The sequence below is a fragment of the Budorcas taxicolor genome, chromosome 10 (assembly GCF_023091745.1).
Source record: "Budorcas taxicolor isolate Tak-1 chromosome 10, Takin1.1, whole genome shotgun sequence".
Classification (NCBI taxonomy): domain Eukaryota; kingdom Metazoa; phylum Chordata; class Mammalia; order Artiodactyla; family Bovidae; genus Budorcas; species Budorcas taxicolor.
Window position 1 is genome coordinate 58656061 of NC_068919.1, and position 25711 is coordinate 58681771.

A 25711-nucleotide genomic window follows, 5' to 3' on the forward strand; every position below is an offset into this window, starting at 1 on the left:
TTTATAGTCCAACTCTCACATCCATACATGACCAGTGGAAAAACCATAGCCTTAACTAGATGGACCTTTGTTGGCAAAATAATGTCTCTGATTTTTAATATGCTGTCTAGGTTGGTCATAACTTTCCTTCCAAGGAGTAAGCGTCTTTTAATTTCATGGCTGCAGTCACCATTGGCAGTGATTTTGGAGCCCAGAAAAATAAAGTCAGCAACTGTTTCCACTATTTCTCCATCTATTTGCCATGAAGTGATGGGACCAGATACCATGATCTTAGATTTCTGAATGTTTAGCTTTAAGCCAACTTTTTCACTCTCCTCTTTCATTTTCATCAAGAGGCCCTTTAGTTCTTCTTCACTTTCTGCCATTTGTGTCATACACTATCTTTAGTACCAAACTACAGTTTTAGTCCTGTATCAAAATGGCATATCATATCTTCTAAATAACTGAATACCCGAGTTTCCCTATCCTAACCCAAGAAGTCCACATTGGGACCTCCAACCTGGGGACAACAGCAAGCGTCAAAACTGAGGTGGGTAGGGCCTTAGGATGTCTCTTGTAAGTCTTCCTGCCTCCCCACTTTTGCTCTTAAATGCAAGGACAGTAACTTGTTGGTGGCCTCTTAAGGCACGGCCTGAGCTTCCTTGCTTGCTTTTTTTTTTTTTTCTTTTATCCATTCACTCAGTCACCTGTTCATTTACTTACTAAATGTGTATTTTAACACAAAGCCAAGGGATTTGCTAAGCCCCGAGATACAGTGGTTAACAAGTCAGACCCAGGCCTTGCCTTCATAAGACTTATAGCCCTGGGAGAAGACAGATTTGAACAAGAACTCATCCTCAAAGAAACCTTTAATTAGATAAAAGTTATAAAGTTCCCACGCCTACCCGTGATGTTGACACGTGAACAAGTAGTCACTATGTACCAGGCACCATGCTGAGTAGTTGCACATTTTATTTTATTAAATCCTTACAGCCCCAGGAAGAAGAGATTGCTATTACTTCCAATTTATGGGCAAGGAAACTGAGACCCAGATAAATTGAATAAGTTCCCCAAGGTCACATGGTTACTAAGTGGAAGAAGTAGAATATGAACCTAGGACTATTGGCAAAGCCTTACGTGAGAGGCTCTAAATTGCAAACAAAAAGGCAGCATTGGAGAGTCAGGGGAATCAGCATGACCGCTTAGCTCCTGATCAGGGGAAGATTTTAATTTAAGAATACTTTAAACCTGAAAATGCAAAATTAAATTCCGGAGATCAAGTCCATCCAGGACCCAGATGACATCACCATGTTTTTTAAAAAGTAGCAAAGTTCTCAGTGATCTTGAATGTCAGGATCCCTGACAAGAGTTTATAGAAGAGCTGGCCAAACATAGAAACCAATACACGCACAACGGAGTTGGGTTTTGGTAGGTAAATCCATTTATTTGAAAAGTTCTCATATAAATATTTTTATACATTTCAAACATCAGAAAAATTGATATGTAGTCTGTTGAATTGTATAAAAAATGATATATAACTTGGCCTAATATTATAAAAAGTATAAAAATAGAGTGGATCTTGATTTTTCATTTTGAAGTCTTTTAGGAATTGACAAGTTTTTATAAATAACTGGAAATAGTTTCAATTATACATTTGTAAACTGGTCAGTCTTATGCCTTGGGGAAAGCCCCGGATGTAAATTGTCCAAATATGTTTAAGAATCTTTTGCATATTGTTACTGGACTAAGATCTGTTTTTTTGCAACAGTGACAAGTTTACATATTTTGTATGACTGTTAATACTGAGTTGTGAAGCAGGGAAAGGTTGACTCTTTATTTAAGGAATCTTTGTGTATTTTTGTGGTCCTTACTAAAGAAGAGCATGTGTGTAATTAAAACACAGAAAAACAAGGATCTCTTTTTGGTTGAAAAAAATCCAAACACACAAAGTCTTTGTTAGAATCTTGTGACTTTTTAAACTTACCAGGTCAGTTTCTCATTCACCTGGATAGAAGCACAGCTCAGTAGCAGAGCTGATGTGACTGTGTGTGACACAGAAGCCTTGTGAAGAAAATAACTTTTTTCTTTACTGCTGGTGTTGATGTGGCCATTATAGTGATGATGATGGGTAGCTGAGGCTTACGGTTGAAGAGTAATGAGGTTTTAGAAAATGGGAAGGTGACATTTTTCTAAGAAAAAAATGTTTATCACGATCATCAGGGCAACAGTAGAGGGCAGTCTTCTAAACTCTAATAAGCACTTGGCTAGAGCACTCGTGAACAGCAACGAAGTCTTAATTCAATAGCTAATTGTCTTCGAGAAGAGTTGCAGTGCAGATAATCAAGAAGCATTGCTAACAGTAATAATATACATAAAGAAATAAAGTCAAGTACTCTGGGAAAATCTTGAAATATGGGACACTGAGTTCCATTTTCATGATAAACTATAGATTTCCACTCTACAGTGGAACACTAGTTTGAGAACGTTAGTAGGTTGTTAATTAACTAACAATCCAGCTGACTAAATTTAGAATGCCAAGAGGGTTCAGAGTGAAACCTTGTAGATTTTGTTTGGTACGAGCCTCGAGTATTTCTGTGTGATTGCAAACTGGATGAACTGCTATCTGCTTTCACATCTGTTTTTTTCAGAGAAGCAAACAACTGTGACTGACTAGTTTCATTATATTTATACTTCATAATTGACATGATTTTCTCCCCAGTTTTATTGCTCATTAAAGATGATTTTGTTCTCTGTACGTGTGTTCTGTGAATAACTATGTGAGAAACAATGCTCTTTTTTCTAAACTGTTTTCTCATCCATTGTCAAACTGTTGCCTGCCACTTACTCTATGACTCAGTTAGCTAAGGGAAGCAGGGTCCTACAGTTTTTCTCTAATCCTTATTGTGCTTTGTGGCAGGGATATATTTTTGCTTGCTTCTCATGTGCTTGAAGTTGCCTCCTTTATTTTCAGTGTTCTCAGATCTATTTGTATCCCTTCAGAGTTAGGTCAACTTAAGTGGCCCACTGTGGCTAGACCGTTAGGTCTTCCAATCCCCTTTATCATTGTTACCATGGAAATATACCACCACATCTTTCATTCATATTAGATCTGCTCAGATACCCACATCACCTTCCCATTTCTCTCTTGAAGTCATCTTTCCATCCATCTCTCCAACAAATATTTATTAAGTTCCTATTATATAGGTAATATGATAGGTTATGGGGATACAGAAGTGAATACAGTGCTCCAAGGAACCTGTTTATCCCTTTTGGAAAGAGGAAGAAAAGACATGGGGAAGTTTGTGTTTTGTGCTAACAGGACTAAAAGAGGGAAGCTGAGCACTTCTAAAGATTAAAAAAAAAGTAGCTTGGCTTTGTTCATTCTACTTTATTTTCACTAGGCCCTGTATTTAGTATGAACTTAAACCACTGGGCTCATACTCTTCCAGAATGACTGAATTGGTGCTGGGCCTCCAAAAACTGAGGCATAGCCCCTTGGCCTTACTGTCTGTTCCTGTCTAGAACCACACCCATGGTGTCAGGCCAGAAATGGATGAGCCCTGGGGCCAGGGAGGAGCCAGCCAGCATGTTCAAGGCTATATTTGCTTCAATGTCAGTCTTTGCTTGCAACAATAAAAATGATCAAATGAGCCTGTTTTTTATATTCCTGTTGGCAGAGACTGTGTATCTTGTTGTTTTTGCCCAAAGCACATTTTTTTTTTTTAGTGGCCAAGTTTGAAGCTGGAGAAATTGAGTCTTAAATCTGGAATAAGCTTTAAAGGTTGCTATGGACCCATTATTTTATGTAGGTTTTGCTGGTGATGCCTAATTCAAGGTTCGGTAAAATTTGGGAATGTTAATTATTGGTCAACAAAAAAAAGATGTTGAATTCTTAGAGTTTAGAAAAAGTCTCCTCTTCCACAATGGAGTTGTCTAAATAACTTGGGCTAGTTGAAATCAATTTTCACTTACTTTTGAGTATCTGTGATATGCTATAATAGGAGCAAATGAGGACTTAGCCATTCCTGTTCATATAAAAAGTGACTTTGTGTGGATTATTTAGCCTCATCCAAATCCTTCTGCCAGCACACTCACAGTTAGCAGTAGATGTCTGGGAAGAAGCCAGTGTGTGTCCCAGTTGGGATGTTTTGGCAGCAATATTTCAGTGATTCTGGGGAAAGGTAGATGGATTTGGAAAAGCAGCCTAAGCCCTTAGAGTCTCTTATTCCTTTCAGGGTTTTGTTTGTTTTGTTTTTTTCAAGCAACATCTATTATCTTTAGCAATCTGGTTGCTTAGGAGTGATCAGGCCATGTGAAAACTGGTTGCTGTTATGTAGGTTTGTTGCAGCGTTAGTTGCTCAGTCGTGTCCAACTTTGAGACCCTATGGACTATAGCCCATCAGGCTCCTCTGTCCATGGGAGCCTGGCAAAAGTACTGGTGTGGGTAGCATTTCTTTCTGCAGGGGATTTTCCCAACCCAGGGATCAAACCCGGCTCTCCTGCATTGCAGGCAGATTCTTTACTGTCTGAGCCACCAGAGAAGCTCCCATCACCTATGTCTATGAGCTTTAAAAGGAAAACATATCATCCTGGGAAGGAAAGGAGTTAGGTAAGAAGTCTCTAAGTTCAGGAGGGTGTTTGATGGGGGTGTAACAGTGCAATACAGAACTTCTGTAGGCCCCCTGGTCTCTCTTCCCTTCAGTCAGTGCTAAAGACATACTTCCCTTTTTTATTTTCCAAATGTTGCTTTCTATCTTGCAAAATACCCTTTTGGTTTTTGATTAAATAAATGTATCTTTATTGTTTTGGGGAAAGAATTTTGTACACACTAACCTTACCCCTGGCTGGCTTGAATCTTCTTTGGATCTATTCTCAGTTATCTTTTTCATTCCTTTCCTCTCTTTTTCTTCCTCTCTCCCTCTGTCTTTCAGATCTTTGTACTCAGAAAGTTAACCCCAACTATGTGCAATGCAAATGTACTTAAATCTAATAGATATACTTTGTGACAGAGTCTGTGAAAGATTATTTCTGGTTTCTTTTTCTATCAAGAGAACCGTCATCCTAAAAGTGTATTTTCTTATTGAAATAATGGAACAAATTTATTGATTGATTTGGAATGGGCTTGGTATTAAAAAAAAAAAAGAAACATCTTTCGGACAGTTTGGGGCAAGTTATATGGTGCCTCTGAGAGTCCCCAGAACTCTGAATCTAATCAAGGTAAGAAGCATGGAACAGCTGAAAGGAATCACATGCATTCTCAGGCACATGGGGCAAACAAGGCCCAGGTTTATTTATAGTATATAGTACAGTAGGAACCCGAAATTCTGATTATGAGCCTAGAAAGACCCAATTAAGTTTGGTTGTGAAACTAAAAGTATGCCATCTTAACCTGTGTGAAAGTTACATTAAATAATAATAATAAAAAAAGATGAAATAAAAACTTTAGGATCACCTCTGCTTTATCTTTCCAAAAATCAAACCAAAAGTTGAGATAAGTGATTGTTTTTTAAAGGAAAAAATATCCCATGGCTCTTGGGGTTTCTGTTCTTCTTTGGACAGTGCATAAAATCATGTTTCACAACATTTGTACCCTGCCACAGGTGATTTTTCCTAGCTTGACTTTGTATGTATGTGTGTGTGTGTGTGTGTGTCAAGAACAGTATGGCAGTCTACTCCAGTATTCTTGCCTGAAGAATTTCATGGACAGAAGGGCCTGGCGGGCTACAATCCATGGGGTTCACAGAGTTGGACACATCTGAGTGACTAACACTTTCACTTTTTCATATATATGACACTGGGCTGTTGAAAAGAGAAGGAAAATGAATTGTATGTGAGAAGTAGGCTGCTAACATGGTATTGCAGCTTCTAAAGAGAGTTCAAGGTGAGGCATAAAGATGTTTGTTTCTTGTATTTTACAGGGATTGTTGTGTGTGAGGCACCTAACAACAAGTTAGATAAATTCACCGGAGTTCTCTCTTGGAAGGGCAGCAAGCACTCCCTCAACAATGAGAAGATAATCCTGAGGGGCTGTGTCCTGAGAAATACCAGCTGGTGTTTTGGAATGGTTATTTTTGCAGGTACAGTGGACTCCCCAGGGGTAAACAGGAGTTTACAGTGGGTAAACTCTTCCTGAGATCTGCATGGGCACAGTCTGCAGCTCTCCAGGTTGGATGAGCATGCAAAGTGCCCTTCTGAGTTGACTACAGAGTGTAGAGCACCAGGGTAAGACACCACTGCTCTAGAAACAGTGTGCCTGGCCCCACTCTGTAAGGAACCACTGACATCATGAACTTACTCTTGAGAGTGCATGGGCCTTAATTACTCAGATGCTAGATACCTAATGTTTATTTTCTTATTATCTAACCCCATCTCAATCATCCCTATCATTATATGTATTAATCAGCCTGCCTTTAAAGTAGAGGACAAGCGTGAAAGAAAGTCCTGGCTCTGTTGTCGACTTTGTAGTTTGCCAATTTCAAGCAATCCTTTTGGAAAAGCCTTGTTAGAGATCCTGCAGTCATTTCTGTGTATACTTCAGAGCTTCTTCTACTATTTGTCAGCAGGCCAGCAGATTCTGGAAGGACTGTGCAGGCTGGAGGTGAGGGTAGGGCTTGAAGGAGGAAGGGGAGCATCTCTTACTCTTCCTGCTGCTCCTTTACCTGTCTCTAATTTATCTCTAAAGGGCCCAAGGTGGCACTTTCTTGCCAAGGAAGCTTGCAGTAGCATCATTTCATAAAGCCTCTCAATTTTTACTCATGGCTTCAATTGCCAGCCCTTGACTTTTTAAAATCCTGTTTCTTGTGACACCAAATTAAGATGTGTTTTGGGCTGTGTTTTTGACTATATGTGTAGTTAAAATTGGAATGTTTTTCTTAACTTTCTTCAGCAACAACAAAATGTTCATGAAAGACTCAAAAGTGTTCTGAATCTAGAAAAATCCTCTAAATTCCTGCTAAATACTCTCAGCTGTGAGTGTTAGCAAGGCTCTTACTGTCAGGGCATTGCCATTATAAGGACTTGAGAAATCCCTCGAAATGAGGCAGTATATGTCATTTTAACTGGGGATGAATCTGGTTTCATCATGTTTTCATCAGATGCTTTTATTCTTTAGTCAGGGGAATAAACCCTTGATTATATATTTCCTTATTTTGCATCTTGTATTGAGAAAAAGCATGCTAGTCTTATACATTAACCTCTCTTTATCTTCCCACTTCAATTGTCACACTTAAGAGATTTCTTGAAGATCTCTTTTATTATTATTATTTTTAATAATTTTGATTTTTTTTTATTGTTTTCTGGCTGTGCAGGGTGTTCATTGCTGCTTCATTGCCTCATTTTTCTCTAGTTGTGATGAGTGGGGATTACTCTCTAGTTTCTGTGTGTGCAGGCTTATTGTGATGGCTTCTCTTGTTGCACAGCATGGGCTCTAGGGTGTGTGGACTTCAGTAGTTGTGGCTGCTGGGCTCTGGAGTGCGGATTCAGTACTCATGGTGCATGGGCTTAGTTGCTCCGCCACGTGTGGGATCTTCCTGGATCAGGGATAGAACCTGTGTCTCCTTCATGGCAGGCAGATTCTTAACCACTGGACCACCAGGAAAGCCCTTCAGGGTCGTCCGATGGGAAAGGCCGTCTCAGTTTGTTCCCTGTCATTAGAGAAGTGGAAGTGCATCATCCTAAGAGTGGACTGTAACCCAAAGTCTTGTTTGCATTTGTGTGATCTTGTTTGGAATGACTCATTCAGAACAGTGGTTCAGCTATAGCATGTTATGTTAGGACAGCTGCTGTGAGCCACTCAGGGGTCAGGTTTTCCTTCATCATGTTGGCTTTGTGTGGAAATGCTCCTACATAGAAGAAAGTGGAGTGGTAAGGTGAACAGGTCCCTCTCCAAAACAGTATAACAGAAAGTTCACAGAATTTGGATTGGACAGATTTGGGTTCGGATTTGTTTGCCAGCTGAAGGATGTTAAACCATGGTTTCTTATAAGTCCTAAGCTTTAGTTTTATCTGCTGTAATGTGGGAATGAGTATATTAGAGAGGCACTATAAAGGCTCAGAAAGGCAGTGCATATGGAAGAGAATGCCTCACAATTGCTATTCTCCTTCCTTGCCTGCTTCTCCCTTCTTTTGGCATCTATTAAGAGCACACTATCTGCTCCATAGGCTGAGAGTTGGGATAACGTACTGCTCTTGGATCTTGGCAGGGAGAAATGGGGAATCACCCTCTTTTGTGATGTGACCTTAATGTTCACTGGCAGAGCATTTATTTATTATACATATTTATAAAGCAGAGCATGCTTATATTAAGTTTCATCTAGGCAAAAATATTCATAGAAAGCTTAATTAGAATAATTGCAGGCAGAGGGATGGTTGATTTTGTCAGTGCTAGAGTTGAACAAAGGAGTGTCTCAGCATCCGAAGTCTTGAGACATCTAATTTTGGGAACTATGTCCATGTAAACATCGAGATCTTATGAAAGTAATCTCAAACAAGTAAACTATTCTTTCCATATTAGTACTCTAGTTATACCTGCTCTTAAGGATTCTGTAAGAAGTGTAGTTGACATAAACATGGTTTACTTTGCAAATCTATAATTTATGAAGATTTTCTAATATACATTAACAGCTAGGCCATGCCTCCCTGGAATGGCTTTTCTTTTAACTCACGACAGGAGAAAGTCCTGTTACTAAGGGTAGAAGTCTTATCCATGTGAGGGGTCCATAGGCGTCAGCACTGTCTTGGCGCATAGTAGGTTCTTGTGCTGGCTGTATTCCACTTGCCCCTGCAGATCTACTGTCACCATTTCACACTCTGCTCTCTACCCTGGGAGGCTGACCTGTATGGTTTACACTAATAGGTTTCCTTGAACTTTGGTCCTGTCTTTGGGGATCTCTGGGAAGAAATCAAAGGAAGAAGACTGAGGTCATGGTATTTACTTCCCTAGCTGCCTCCCTTAAAGCTGGCTGGGTCCCCCAACATAAACCCACCCTTCCTTTAGAAGCTGCAGACTTTACACAGCTCTCTCCTTTAGGGTATAATAACCACCCCTCCCCTCATGTCTCCCTTCTAGGGTAGATGAAGAACCATCTTGATTGCTATGAAGTGCTTGGCTACTGTGTTAACATTTTACTTCTCCTGTACCTCCTATACACCCACCAGTACTTTTGTAGTCTCTCTCTTTATAAATACACCTTGCTCTAATAATCCTTGTTCAGTGTGTCATCTGTTTCCTGTTTGAACTCTGAATGAGTCATAGTCTTACACATTGATTGAATGAGTCAGTGAGTTAATGAATTAATGGACTATTTCATATGACTTTAAAAATAGTGGTTAAGAGCAAAAGCTTTAGAGTTATATGTATCTGGGTTCTAATTTTGGCTCTGATGCTTACAGACCAAAAAAAAAAAAAAAAGAAACCTCAGGCAAGTTATGTAAATTCTTTAATCCTCAGTTTGATTGTTCGTGACCTAAGGATAATAATATCTAATTTATTGGCTTGTTTTACACATTAGTGAGCTAATATTATGTGAAAAGCACATATAGATATTTCCTAAAACATTGTAGGTACTTAATAAACAAATTCATTCATTAAATAGTTACTTACAGGATACCTGCTATGTGGCATGCACTGTGCTACTTACTTTTTTGCAAGAATGTGACCAAGAAAAGTGCAGTCCCTTCACTCATGTGATTTGAGTCGGGTAGGAAAGAAAGACATTACTCTTAAATAATTATAGTAATGAGTGTATAATATCAAACTGAGAAAGGTACTCTGAAGAAAAAGAACATGAACTCACAAGAGTATATGGTGGAGGAATCTGAGGGGAAAGAACAAGCTAGCTAAAAGGCATACCATAGGCAAAGGCCCTATGGTGGGAATGAGGCTGGGGAGGTTAAAAAAAAAAAAAAAGGCAAAACTTAAGGCCAGTGTGGAACTTGGAAAACTTGGAGAATAGAGGTGAATATGTGCCTAGAGACAGGGATAGAGGTTGGACCATCCAGGACCCTTATAGTCTGTATCCAGAATTTTGGTCTTTATCCTAAGAGCATTGAGGAGCCATTGTCAGTTTTTCACACAGATGATATGTGTATGTGTTAAACTGGAAAGTTTTGCTTTTGCCTGTAATATGTTTAAAGTTGGTCAATAGGATCCAGGAAAAAGTGTATACATAGGATGGTAGCAGATGCAGGAGACAAAGTTGCTAGGCTTTTCCTACATGAAGTCCAGTTGAGAGATGATGATACTTTACATTAGAGTGGGAGTCATGGGATAGATTAGACTCTGAGGTTTCTCCCACCTTTCACAACTGACTGGATAGTGGTGCCATTCATTGAGATAAGGAACCCTGGAGAAAGAGCTCAAGCTAGGCTGGACCAGGGCCACTTGAGGGGCCTTAGAAAGATCCAGGGGAAGCTATCATATAGGCAATGAAATATATAAGTTTAGAGCTCAGAGGAGCGATCTGAACTGAAGATACACATTTGGTCTACAGATGTTAACTAGAGCTATGATCTTAGATTTCCCGGGGAAGGTGGGTTGAAAAGGAAGAGAAGATGGTCTGTACTTAATTCTTAAGAAGTCTCACTGTTTAATGGTTGAGAAGAAAGGAGTGAGCATAATGGAAGACAAAGAAGAAGCTATCAAAGAGGTAGGAGGAATAGCAGAACATTCTAAAACAGAAGCTAAGGGAAGAGTGTGTTTCAAACGGATGAAATAGTCAACAGTGTCGAAGTCTGCTGAGAGGTCAAAGAAGGCATGGAAGATAGAGATGACAATGCCAAATCTGTTTTGGTGGAGTGATTGGCTCAGAAACTAGCTTGAGAAATGAGTTGGAGACAAAGAATCAGAGGCTGAAGGGTATAGAAAATTCTTTCAAAATCTTGACTATGAGGGGAAGAAGAGATGTGTATCTTAACATCTGTGGCTATATTTAAATAAGTACTTAAGAACTCGTTAAACAGATTCTTTGCTAGTCTGTGTGTATGTATGCCTAAGAAATGTAAATTTTTAGCACAAAACTGGTCTGTCAATATTTCAGCTTTTAGCAATCACAAACTTTATTTGCCCTTTATGATCTTTACTAAAAGAAATGCTTCCCACCCTCAATGTCCAGATGACTTTAATAAACGATTCTGGGAAAAACTGGGTGGTCTTCTTTGCCCAGCATTGGCTGGGAAAAGGACACTGGGGTACAATTTCTAACTCAAGACTGAATTGTTATGAGACCCCGGTCTTTACTCCAATTTGTCTTTTAAGTAAAGGAGTCTTTTAAGAATGTTCCCATTGTTTCTTGACTTCTAGAATGATGTATAATTCCATGTGTACCCCCTTTCTCTCCTTCCCCCTCTCCTCCTCTATTAAGTGGGTACATGGATTAGTGCTAATTGTGGGAAGATGGTGTAGAGAGGGAAGACTAGGGAAATCAGATATAATTAAAATGTGATCACTTCTATTGAGCATCTTTGTTTATAAGAAATTTACTTAGCAATATAATCTAATATTCTTTGTTAGTCATCTAATAATCTACCTCTAGAGCAGCTAATAATCTTAGAATTTCTTGAACAAGGCAGTTAGTAAATATTTAACATGAGATTTAAAAGGATTACTTGAAATAAATCTCAACACCATATTTAAGACAATTCTTGCCCTTACAAAAATGCATATCATATAAACAGTGTGCAATATACCCAATAAAGGTTTAAATTACTTGCTGTTGTATTGTTTGGAGTTTCTCCATTAAAGCCACCAAAAATCTTTTTTGGGAAACACATCCAGCATTTGATTTTTTTCTTAACTTTCCATTTTGGGCTTCAGTGTTCTAAATTGTGTTTATTAGGACATTCTTTTAAACACTTCCAAATCATTCCTCTATGTGATTGACTTTAATTGCTTCAAACTATAAGCACATCCGTACATAGATTTTTGGAAAATAGCATTTCTTAAACCTTTTAGCTACAAATTATGTCTGGATTTATCTCTCTAAGGAGATAAATTCTCTTGCAGTTTCCAGGATTGTTGTTAAAGACATCAGTTGAGAATCAGTTGTTTCATCATCAGTTCAATCGCTCAGTCATGTCTGACCCTTTGCAACCCCCTGAACTGCAGCACTCCAGGCCTCCCTGTCCATCACCAACTCCCAGAGTTCACCCAAACTCATGTGCATTGAGTTGGTGATGCCATCCAACCATCTCATCCTCTGTTGTCCCCTTCTCCTCCTGCCCTCAATCTTCCCCAGCATCAAGGTCTTTTCAAATGCGGCAGCTCTTCGCATGAGGTGGCCAAACTATTGGAGTTTCAGCTTCAACATTAGTCCTTCCAATGAACACTCAGGACTGATCTCCTTTAGGATGGACAGGTTGGATCTCCTTACAGTTCAAGGGACTCTCAAGAGTCTTCCCCAATACCGCAGTTCAAAAGCATCAATTCTTCTGTGCTCAGCCTTCTTCACAGTCCAACTCTCACATCCATACATGACTACTGGGAAAACCATAGCTTTGACTAGACGGACCTTTGTTGGCAAAGTAATATCCCTGCTTTTTAATATGCTGTCTAGGTTGGTCATAACTTTTCTTCCAAGGAGTAAGCATCTTTTAATTTCATGGCTGCAGTCACCATCGGCAGTGATTTTGGAGCCCCCAAAAATAAAGTCTGACCCTGTTTCCACTGTTTCCCCATCTATTTCCCATGAAGTGACGGGACTGGATGCCATGATCTTAGTTTTCTGAATGTTGAGCTTTAAGCCAACTTTTTCACTCTCATCAAGAAGCTCTTTAGTTCCTCTTTGCTTTCTGCCATAAGGGTGGTGTCATCTGCATATCTGAGGTTGTTGCTATTTCTCCCGGCACTCTTGATTCCAGCTTGTGCTTCTTCCAGCCCAGTGTTTCTCATGATGTACTCTGCACAGAAGTTAAATAAGCAAGGTGACAATATACAGCCTTGATGTACTCCTTTTCCTGTTTGGAACCAGTCTGTTGTTCCATGTCCAGTTCTAACTGTTGCTTCCTGACCTGCATATAGGTTTCTCAAGAGGCAGGTCAGGCAGTCTGGTATTCCCATCTCTTTCAGAATTTTCCACAGTTTATTGTGATCCACACAGTCAAAGGCTTTGTTTTTCTGAAACTCTCTTGCTTTTTCCATGATCCACTGGATGTTGGCAATTTGATCTCTGGTTCTTCTGCCTTTTCTAAAACCAGCTTGAACATCAGGGAGTTCACGGTTCACGTATTGCTGAAGCCTGGCTTGGAGAATTTTGAGCATTACTTTACCAGCATGTGAGATGAGTGCAATTGTGCGGCATCATCATAAACATAAACAAACATAAATAATCCTACTCTTATAAAACAAATTATTTTGGAAAAATATTATTTTCCTTTCAGGAACATTTGATATTCTTAGGAATTGATAATAATAATATATAATCTAATCATTTCAAAGTTATTTTTCTTTCATTTTTTCTTTTGCAGGTCCTGACACTAAACTAATGCAGAACAGTGGTAAGACAAAGTTTAAGAGGACAAGCATTGATAGACTGATGAATACTCTAGTCCTATGGGTAAGTTATTATAACAAAATTAGGCAATATCACAATCATTATCTTAATATGTTTCTTACATTCTGATGAGATTTCTTTCAGAAATCTTCATTCTTTTTGTGGAATTTGTATTTGGAGATTTTCCATTTGGGGCCTCATTACCTCCAAAATGTCTGCTTCGCTAATACTGATAGAGTATTTGCAAATCTGGAATTGGCTAACAATTTCAAGGTTGCTTTCTACTTTTTTTTGAATCTCAAAGGCAACCTGAAAATTTTTACTGTATGTCATGCAGTATTCTAACTAACCCTTATCTTTCTTGTTGACTTCAAGGAAACATTGTGCAGCTAGACTTGTAGCCAAGAGACCTGACTAGTCTGAGACAGTCTTTTATTACTGATGTTTTCTTCCTTTTGCTTTTGTGCCTTTGGTTACCATATAATTTATCATTCACCAGGATGCTTTTGAAGGTGAAAGAAGGGAATACTGTTAATATTACAGCTGGACAGTAGATGTAAACTGGAACTGACTAGAGCAAGTCAGGACATGTGATCTTGTACTTCTGTTTGTGTGTGTGTGTGTGCACACCCACACGCTGTCATGTCCAACTCTTTGCGAGCCCATGGACTGTAGCCCTCCAGGCTCCTCTGTACATGGAATTTTCCAGACAAGAATACTGGAGTGGGTTGCCATTTACTACTGTAGTGGATCTTCCTGACCCAGGTAGAGAACCCATGTCTCTTGTGTCTCCTGCACTAGCAGCAGATTCTTTAGCACTGCACCACCTGGGAAGCCCTTAATCTTTGGGAGACACTTAAACATATGCATACTTCACAAATAGAGGATGTGAAGTTATTAGCTTTGTGGCCATAAACAAGTTATATAACCTGTTTGTTTTTTGTTTTGTTTTTGGCCTGGAAAGTGTGAATGTTTTTTCCTATCTCAGAAAGTCAATGGGAGAATTAAGTGAGAAAATGTATATGTAAAATATTTAGCCAAGTTCCCAGTGTAAGCATATTACATTTTACTCATTTGATTAATGATAATTAGATGAGCTTTGTATAACTTGATTTTCAAATAACAGTTGGAATTAGAAGTGTAAATGCATTGTGTTGATATGACTAGTTGGGATTCAAGTTAACCTTAACTGGACTTATATATTCATTTCAGATTTTTGGGTTTCTGATATGCTTGGGAACTATTCTTGCGATTGGAAATTCAATCTGGGAGAATCAAGTTGGGGACCAATTCAGAACCTTCCTCTTTTGGAATGAACGAGAGAAGAACTCTGTGTTCTCAGGATTCTTAACATTCTGGTCATATATTATTATCCTTAATACAGTGGTACCCATTTCATTATATGTGAGGTAAGATGAGAGTTTGTTCTTTGAAACCATTTTGTCAAAAGCCTGTGTTCTATGTAATCATTTTTGTTTGTCTTAAAATTAAAGCAGTGAGAGAGAAGTCTCTAACTGCTCATGATCTGCCGCATCTGTTACAAATGCAACTAAGCTGTTTAATCTGCTTAAGTTGTACATTTTCAAATTAACAATAGATGCATTTTATTTTCTTCTTGATTTGATTTGGTTTCTTAGGAATGTTTTCCTCTGGAATACACAGACTACTGTGTAGTCTCATGCAACCTAATAAGTTAGAATTGAGTTGATGTTGGGAAAGAAACAGAAAAATATTTGGGGGGATCTATTGAGATGATGCCTTCTTGGCATCGAGATACCAGGATTTAGACCCCGTGCTACCACTTTATAGTTCCATAACCTTGAGCAAGTTACTTTACTTCCTGGTACCTCAGTGTCCTCGTTTTATACATGGAGAAAGTAATAGTTCTACTTTAAAAGGTAGTATAGAGAGTAAGCAAAACTATAATGCTCTTAGACAAATCCTGACACATTATAAGAGCTCAGTGAATATTAATTCTTTCTATTTTTATTAGTAACTACATGAAGGGGTTGAAATATAGTTGTTGGTGCTTATTCATTGTTGAAAAAGAAGTTTGGCTTATTACTCCCTCTGCAACTTGATTTGTCATTTCTAGATTTGGTCCTATAAACTAGGGCTAAAATGGTCTGCCTATCTATCTACATAAGCACTCTGTGAGTGTGTGTGTTTATGTATGTGTTTGATAAAAGTTAGAAGTTGGCCCTAGAATCTGTACCTGAGACAGTTTTGATCCTAATCCTGCCAAGACTGAGGCGGACAATCCCAAAGACACTGGAGCCAAGATGAGACTTGGTTGTTTGACGTTCCTCATCACCAGTATTTTAACAATACACAAAATCACCAGCTCTAAATCCCTACTAATTTTTATGAGCTTCTTTTTCTCTCTTTCCAAAATCCTCACTCTGATGAAGCTAGGGAAGTTTAATGCACAAAATCCACCCTTATTTTGGATAGCAGTCAGGAAACTGAAATGTCAAGTTGTGGGAAATTGACTTGAAATAGTGGCATGTGGCCACAACACCACAAATTACTTTGGGCCTTCTGGAACTGTGGTCAGAGTGGGCTCTATTTAAAATGTATCCTACTGGCTTGTCTTTGATTCTGAGGACCTCTCATGCTTGTATCCAATTATAAAGTCTGTAGTAAATCTTGCTCTTTGCCAAAGGAGCTATGGTCAGCTTTTATAGCTTTCCTTTTATGTGGAAATGAACAATAGTTGCTCAGAGTGACTTACCATCTGCACATGAGCAGTTTCATGTGTCCTCACAAAGGAAGTATATTCTGTATATACTCTTTCTTTGAAGTGTATTGGCATTTTTCATTTTATGATTTCTAATATTGTTTTTTAAAGACCAAGATTCCCAGGTCCTTTTTCCTTCTAATGTGTTCCCTGCAGTGGCAGAAAGAAAACCTGTTTGGAATAGTCCAAGTTCACATTCTGATATTATCATTGCCACTAATATCTGTGTGACCTTGGAGAAAGTACTTGGCTTCTCTGTGCCCTCATTTGCCTAGGAAACACTTGCTGTAAAACGAGAGGATTAAAATAATTGACTCCTGAGTTACTTTCTGCTCCAGATAACATCACCTTACCTCTAGACAATTAATGTAAGATAGACATTTGTATTTTACATAAAGTGCTTTCACATACATTACTCATTTACGTCTCCCCCTCCCAAAATCTTTTGAAGTCATTGCTGTTGAACTTCTTTCATGAGATGATTTTCTCAGGATTGTAAAGCTGATTAGGGATAGAACCAAGATCCAAACCCAAGTCTTCTAACACTTGGCACAATGTCTATGTCTAAGTTGTACATGATTTATTAATCAGCCAAGACATCAAAAGACACTAGAATTTTTTACTTGTTGGTAAGCCATGGTATTGATGAAGATAATATGAGCTTTTTTCCTCACCAAATAGGAACAGTGATCTGAAGTCAGCTTGACAAAAAGTTGAGGCAAGAAGCATTCTAGGGGATTTCAGGTTGCTCACACCAAGATCTGGAAAAAGAGAAGTCCAAGTATTTCTGATTAGAGGGATGAAGGTTTTCTACAAAGGTTTCCAAAGGTTCAATGAATAAATTAGTGCTGTGTCACTGAAGGATAACAGTGCAGAATTTACCTTGAATGGTTAACAATTCCATGTGAGCATAATAAGTTGATTTTGGCAGGGTATTTCTATGCTGTCAGTTTATCTATAGTGTTAAAATATAACCTGCTACAGTTTCTTAATACATCATCTTAAGAAATGTAATAGCTGTACTCCCAAGGAATTAGCTATTTTTTCCAAAGCAAAAGAAACTTGTTTCCATATTGCTTATTTTGCCACAGAATGGGGGAAATCATAAGCCCTGCTCTTTAAGCATCCAGGCAGAAAACACTAAGCAGTTTGATTATACTAACTCTGGAACATTTGTCTCCTTTTCTCTGCTATTATAAAGCAAAGGGGTGAATGTTCCATTGTGACTCTCCTAAATCCTCCTTTTCCAAACAAAAAGGATACCTTCTTCTCTACAGACTATTTTAAGGTCTAAGAATTAAAATTAATTAAGAATACTTCCACCAACTTGAACCACAACACAGGATTAAATTCTGTTCTCTATTCATTTTGCTTAGATTTTTAGGGAGATGCTTTACCTTTAAATAAATGAAAATGTCAAGTGATTGAACAGTTACTCGCATTATGACAATGCATAATGCCATTTTTTATGGCACTCTCCAGGTCTGGTATGCATTGACTTTACCAGATGCCTGAATTCTAGTCTTGGTTCTGGGATTAATTGTGTGACCTTGGGTTATTCACAACCTCTGTAGGTCTTAATGTCCTTACTGGTAAAATTGGGGAATAAGGGTCAGGATTCACTCATTCAACACTAACTGACCACTTATGACAGGTCAGGCAATGTGGCTAGTTTATGATAAGTGCTAATGCTTTCTGAGTGAATGGAATAGGAAGAACAAAGCTGATTAGAACAGCTAGCAAGAAACTTACAAGGAAGTGGAGTGGGAGTGAAATTATGATTAGATTATAACTGGGTAATGTATAAATAAATACATGCAGAGTATGACATTTGTTTTTATGATTCTACAGAGTTACAGTGTGCTTTTATAGTTTGTGTGGGAAAAAAAGTATTACCATTTAAATAGAAATTGAACTGATACCATACCATTTCTGGAGAGGGAGATGTAGGTATGTCATGTACTTATAGAACTAGATGTATAGGATTTATTTTTTAAATATAAATATTTATTTTAATTGGAGGCTAATTACTTTACAATATTGTATTGGTTTTGCCATACATCAGCATGAATCCGCCACGGGTGTACACATGTTCCCCATCCTGAACCCTACTCCCACCTCCCTCCCCATACCATCCCTCTGGGTCATCCCAGTGCACCAGCCCTGAGCATCCTGTATCTTGCATCGAACCTGGACTGGCAATTCATTTCACATATGATATTATACATGTTTCAATGCCATTCTCCCAAATCATCCCACCCTTACCCTCTCCCAGAGTCCAACAGACTCTTCTATACATCTGTGTCCCTTTTGCTATCTCGCATACAGGGTTATCTTTACCGTCTTTCTAAATTCCATATATATGCATTAGTATACTGTATTGGTGTTTTTCTTTCTGGCTTACTTCACTCTGTATAATAGGCTCCAGTTTCATCCACCTCATTAGAACTGATTCAAATGTATTCTTTTTAATGGCTGACTAATACTCCCTTGTGTATATGTAACACAGCTTTCTTATCCATTCATCTGCTGATGGACATCTAAGTTGCTTCCATGTCCTGGCTATTATAAACAGTGCCGTGGTGAACCTTGGGGTACACGTGTCTCTTTCAGTTCTGGTTTCCTCAGTGTGTACGCCCATCAGTGGGATTGCTGGGTTGTATGGCAGTTCTATTTCCAATTTTTTAAGGAATATCCACACTGTTCTTCATAGTGGCTGTACTAGTTTGCATTCCCATCAACAGTGTAAGAGGGTTCCCCTTTCTCCACACCCTCTCCAGCATTTATTGCTTGTAGACTTTTGGATAGCCACCATTCTGACCGGTATGTCATTGTGGTTTTGATTTGCATTTCTCTGATAATGAGTGATGTTGAGCATCTTTCCATGTGTTTGTTAGCCATCTGTATGTCTTCTTTGGAGAAATATCTTTAGTTCTTTGGCCCATTTTTTGATTGGGTCATATATTTTTCTGGAATTGAGCTGCATGAGTTGCTTGTATATTCTTGAGATTAATTCTTCTTTGTCAGTTGCTTCGTTTGCTATTATTTTCTCCCATTCTGAAGGCTGTCTTTTCACCTTGCTTATAGTTTCCTTTGTTGTGCAGAACCTTTTAATTTTAATTAGGTCCCATTGGTTTATTTTTGCTTTTATTTCCAATATTCTGGGAGGTGGGTCATAGAGGGTCCTGCTGTGATTTATGGCAGAGAGTGTTTTGCCTATGTTCTCCTCTAGGAGTTTTATACTTTCTGGTCTTACATTTAGATCTTTAATCCATTTTGAGTTTATTTTTGTGTGTGCTGTTAGAAAGTGTTCTAGTTTCATTCTTTTACAAGTGGTTGACCAGTTTTCCCAGCACCACTTGTTAAAGAGATTGTCTTTAATCCATTGTATATTCTTGCCTCCTTTGTCGAAGATAAGGTGTCCATAGGTGTGTGGATTTATCTCTGGGCTTTCTATTTTGTTCCACTGATCTATGTTTCTGTCTTTGTGCCAGTACCATACTGTCTTGATGAGTGTGGCTTTGTAGTAGAGCCTGAAGTCAGGCAGGTTGATTTCCTCCAGTTCCATTCTTCATTCTCAAGAGTGCTTTGGCTATTTGAGATTTTTTGTATTTCCATACAAATTGTGAAATTATTTGTTCTAGCACTGTGAAAAATACCGTTGGTAGCTTGATAGGGATTGCATTGAATCTATAGATTGCTTTGGGTAGTATACTCATTTTCACTATATTGATTCTTCCAATCCATGAACATGGTATATTTCTCCATCTATTAGTGTCCTCTTTGATTTCTTTCACCAGTGTTTTATGGTTTTCTATATATGCTGCTGCTGCTGCTAGGTCACTTCAGTCGTGTCCGACTCTGTATGACCCATAGACAGCAGCCCACCTGGCTCCCCCATCCCTGGGATTCTCCAGGCAAGAACACTGGAGTGGGTTGCCATTTCCTTCTCCAATGCATGAAAGTGAAAAGCGAAAGTGAAGTCGCTCAGTCGTGTCTGACTCTTGGTGACCCCATGGACTGCAGCCCACCAGGCTCCTCCGTCCATGGGATTTTCCAGGCAAGAGTACTGGAGTGGGGTGCCATTGCCTTCTCCATTAGGTAGATATATTCCTAAGTATTTTATTCTTTTCATTGCAATGGTGAATGGAATTGTTTCCTTAATTTCTCTTTCTATTTTCTCATTATTAGTGTATAGGAATGCAAGGGATTTCTGTGTGTTGTTTTTATATCCTGCAACTTTACTATATTCATTGATTAGCTCTAGTAATTTTCTGGTGGAGTCTTTAGGGTTTTCTATGTAGAGGATCATGTCATCTGCAAAGAGTGAGAGTTTTACTTCTTTTCCAATTTGGATTCCTTTGATTTCTTTTTCTGCTCTGATTGCTGTGGCCCAAATTTCCAAAACTATGTTGAATAGTAGTGGTGAAAGTGGGCACCCTTGTCTTGTTCCTGACTTTAGGGGAAATGCTTTCAATTTTTCACCATTGAGGATAATGTTTGCTGTGGGTTTGTCATATGTCACTTTTAATATGTTGAGGTATGTTCCTTCTATTCCTGCTTTCTGGAGAGTTTTTATTATAAATGGATGTTGAATTTTGTGAAAGGCTTTCTCTGCATCTATTGAAATAATCATATGGCTTTTGTTTTTCAGTTTGTTAATGTGGTGTGTATTACATTGATTGATTTGTGGATATTGAAGAATCCTTGCATCCCTGGGATAAAGCCCACTTGGTCATGATATATGATCTTTTTAATGGGTTGTTGGATTCTGGTTGCAGAATTTTGTTAAGGATTTTTGCATTTATGTTCATCAGTGATATTGGCCTGTAGTTTTCTTTTTTTGTGGCATCTTTGTCAGGTTTTGGTTTTAGGGTGATGGTGGCCTCATAGAATGAGTTTGGAAGTTTACCTTCGTCTGCAATTTTCTGGAAGAGTTTGAGTAGGATAGGTGTTAGCTCTTCTGTAAATTTTGGTAGAATTCAGCTGTGAAGCTGTCTGGACCTGGGCTTTTGTTTGCTGGAAGATTTCTGATTACAGTTTCAATTTCTGTGCTTGTGATGGGTCTGTTAAGATTTCCTATCTCTTCCTGGTTCAGTTTTGGAAAGTTGTACTTTTCTAAGAATTTGTCCATTTCTTCCACATTGTCCATTTTATTGGCATATAATTGCTGATAGTAGTCTCTTATTATCCTTTGTATTTCTGTGTTGTCTGTTGTGATCTCTTCATTTTCATTTCTAATTTTATTGATTTGATTTTTCTCCTTTTGTTTCTTGATGAGTCTGGCTAATGGTTTGTCAATGATGTACAGGATTTAATGTTTAGAAAGAACTTGGGTGTCATCTTTTGTCTTTTAGGAGTTAAATGTTCAGAGTTAGCATAATCAGGCTGCTTTCAACTTAGTTTACAGATGAGAAAACCAAAGCTTCATTCCCATTAAGATCAGAAATAAGCTATGAGTCCTTGCTTTATCATTACTGTTTTATACTGTTCTGGATGTCCTTGTTAATGTCCAAGTCATGCAACTAAAATATTAATGAAAAAAATGAGACATGAAACCAAAATAAACCTTTTAAAGAGGAAGAGCAGAGAAAATGTGATTATAAACCTCAAAAATCCATAGAATAACTCTGTAAAACTCAGTAAAATAATTCAGTGAAATGTTGATTTTTGTCACATAATCACTTTTTTTAATATTAAGGAAAGCTTCTTTTATTAAAAACAGATTAAACCAAAGCAATTAAAATTTATCTTATCAATAAAAAGATAAAATGTCTAGGAATAAATCTGTCAAGCTATGGCATGGACCTATGTGAAAAACAAAGCACAACAAAACAAAACTAAAACTCTTTACCAATAGAAGTACTTTTCCAAAGTTGAGCTCCTCAGAAGATTTATCCTTGTTTAAGTTGTATTTATTATAAAATATTCATTCTTTTCCAATAATTGAGTTTATTATAACTTTAGTAAAAGTCTCAAGTAACTTTTATGAAAAAGTTGATACAGATTCTAAAGTTTATTTGATGAACACATTGATTTTATCAAGAGGAATAAATTAGTGATTACAGATAAGAATTTTTTTAAAAGAAGAGAATGACGATTTTCTTACCTCATATGCCAAATTTTATAAAGCTACAATAATGAAAACATAAGATAAATTAAATCACACATTAAGGAACAAAATTGAAATGGCTGAAATAGATTCTAGTGAGGAAGTAATTTGTATGTGACATGGAGTCATCTTAACACAATAGGGGAAAGGATTTATTGTTCAACAAATGATAAGAATACATTTGATAAAAATTGAAATTAGCTTCTAATATGCATGTCATACTTAGAAAATTCTAATTGAAAGAAAGAATTAAATGTGGAAAAAATTAAAGAACTGGAAGAAAAGTATAGATATCTGTATATAATCTTGCTATAGGCAAGGCTTATCTAAGCAAAAATTCCCCCAAAGAAGCTATAAACAGAAACTATAAACCATTGATAAATTTGATTGATTAAAAAGGGAAAAGTTCTTTGTGTCAAAAATAGTGGAAACAGAATTAAAAGATGAATGATAAACTGTGTAACATATTGATATAATGTATATAGATATATATTCCATATATACAAGTCAATAAGAAATACACTAATACCTGAATAGGAGAGATGAACTAGGAAGGTAATACAATTAGATAATTCCAGGAAGACATAACTGGCCAATAAAACTTGAAACAGATATTGGATTCATTGATAAGAAATGCAATAAACAGTAATAAGATGCCATTTGACTTGGCATAGACTAAAAGATAATTTTCAATAATCTAATGGTAGAAACTTACATTGTTGTAATTTTTTTGGAAGTTGATCTGTCCTTATGTATGACAAAGACTGAAAAATATTATACTCTTGGCTTTAGAAATTCCACTTCTGGAAGTGAAAAGTCATAAATCACCACCAGATCACAAGACAATGCTCTTTTTCTGGTAAATGGGCAAAGTAATATGACAATACACCCTGTTTTTACTCAATATCTACTATGGTTTGCTTAGTGCTTCATGGAGGGACTCCTTTTTACCTCTTTTGGTAAAATGAAGCCACATCAAATAACTGGTAGGCTACACAAGAAATCTCCCCTGGGCCTGGGCCTGTTTAATGTAAATAGAGAAGCATGGAACTTTCCTGAAGGCTTTATGCCAAGTCAGGCCGTTGTTTCAAGGTGCTATAAGGAAATGACTGAACATTTTATGAAAAGACTATGCTGAGATGCCTCAGAAGGTCACTAGGACCTGGAAACAGAGCATTCACATTTTCTTCTAAACTCTGAAGACATTGGCAGACTTCTTGCTTTGCTAAAGCTTTGTATGTTCTGAGATTGATGGAGTATTTCTCTTTTTTTTTTCCATTTAAATGGATGAAAGTGTGGAAGTAATTCGTCTGGGACATAGTTATTTTATAAACTGGGATCGGAAGATGTATTACTCCAGGAAGGCAACACCTGCTGAAGCTCGAACGACCACACTCAACGAGGAACTAGGCCAGATTGAATATGTTTTCTCTGACAAGACGGGTACCCTCACTCAAAACATCATGACTTTTAAAAAATGTTCCATTAATGGGAGAATCTATGGTAAGAGAAACCTTTTCTTTTTGTTGTTATTGTTAACAGTCCTAAAAAAATTAAGAAACCCTATATATTTTTAAAATAAAAAAAATCTCTGGCTTTCTTATTAATACGGAGACCACCAGCATCTACCAGAGTGGTCGGCACATAATAAACACTTGCTAAATATTTATTGGGTGAATGTTGAATAATTCAGATAAAGCTTTGGATCTGTTACCATTCATGTAACCCCATGAGGGTTAGTTTAGATACTGTCCAAGGTTCCTTTTGTTGCTCAAACTGTGTGGTGCTTAATAGACTCATATTCCAGGGAGGAGGAGTTCTTCAGAGCCTGATTTATCTCAGTGAAAGCAGTATTTTATATTTGCTTCCTAACAGCCCTCAACTGATGTTAGTGTCTTTGTTTATAAGAATTTACAATTCATTCCTGAAAATTCACACTGCACAGGGTTACCTTTAGTGGTCAGACAAGCTGTTCCATCAATATTGAGTTCCTATTTGTATGCTTTTGTTATGATACCTGGTGTGTTGGGGATTTTCAGTCTTTCTAGTTAGTTACATGTGACCCTGTCACCCCGACTTAGGCCAGTTAGCAGACAGTTCCTTCTGAGAGCATGGAAGCTCTCCAGAGGGCTGCTGTCAGGTTCCTCTGGATTCCTAGTATCACTTCACTGAACTCAAGTGTCTAGTTTCTCAGTACAAAAATCTCAGGAAGTAAAGAAAATCCAAGAAAGAGAGAGAAACCTTTCCTTTGTCTTCTGATGGGAAACTTCACAAATTGCCAAATATTTTAAAGTAAAATTTGATCCTGAGCAAAACTGAGAAATATAAGTTGATTTTCATACTCTCCTGTCTTTAGACCTCCCTCTGCTGTTCCACTCCCCATAACCCCTGGTTGCCATGGTTTCCTCACTTCTCTTCTGTCCACACCTGCCCCACCCTTCTCTGGTAGTAGATCAGATAATAGTCAACCTGGACTTCTACACGGCCTCAGTTACATTGTACATTTTTCTTACATCACTATTAATATTATGAAGATGCTAAATAAAATAGAACCTTTTCTTAAAATTTTTTCTTTTGATATTATTTTCAGATGCTTTTGATAAATACAACCCAGGAGCAGTTTAAATGAAAAAATTTTGTTGGAGTATTGGAGTCATTTTGAATTTTGTAGGCCTTTTGTATTCTTTTATCATGGCACTTATTGGTAATATAATAGAAACAATATCACTTCTAGGAAATTACCCTAAGGAAACTTTAAGACATGGGGACCAAGATTTATTTGAAGATATGTTTGTCACTGATGCTAAAGCTGAAACTCCAGTACTTTGGCCACCTGATGTGAAGAGTTCACTCATTGGAAAAGACTGTGATGCTGGGAGGGATTAGGGGAAGGAGGAGAAGGGGACGACAGAGGATGAGATGGCTGGATGGCATCACTGACTCGATGGACATGAGTTTGAGTGAACTCTGGGAGTTGGTGATGGACAGGGAGGCCTGGTGTGCTGCAATTCATGGGGTCACAAAGAGTCAGACACGACTGAGCGACTGAACTGAACTGATGTTTGTCACAGAGGCTATTAGAAAAGTCCCTGGATTTTCACAATATATATATCCCAAGATCTTTGCAAATCTCCAAATTTACAAATCCTGTGATATTCAGTTCAGTTCAGTTCAGTCACTCAGTCGTGTCCGACTCTTTGCGACCCCATGAATCATAGCACGCCAGACCTCCCTGTCCACCTGTCCATCACCAACTCCTGGAGTTTACTCAAACTCGTGTGCATCGAGTCGGTGATGCCATCCAGCCATCTCATCCTTTGTCGTCGTCTTCTCCTCCTGCCCCCAATCCTCCCAGCATCAGGATCTTTTCCAATGAGTCAACTCTTTGCATGA

At 37.9% G+C, this 25711-nt stretch overlaps 1 protein-coding gene across 1 annotated transcript in view; it reads left to right on the forward strand.

The window, feature by feature from the left end:
* The window catches only part of ATP8B4 (ATPase phospholipid transporting 8B4 (putative)), a 284625-nt gene that overhangs the window by 163145 nt on the left and 95769 nt on the right, over positions 1 to 25711 (forward strand). The window contains exons 12-15 of the mRNA XM_052647369.1: positions 5898 to 6056; positions 13441 to 13529; positions 14679 to 14875; positions 23613 to 23821. Coding sequence (XP_052503329.1) covers positions 5898 to 6056; positions 13441 to 13529; positions 14679 to 14875; positions 23613 to 23821 — 654 coding nt within the window. The remainder of the gene's footprint in view (positions 1 to 5897; positions 6057 to 13440; positions 13530 to 14678; positions 14876 to 23612; positions 23822 to 25711) is intronic.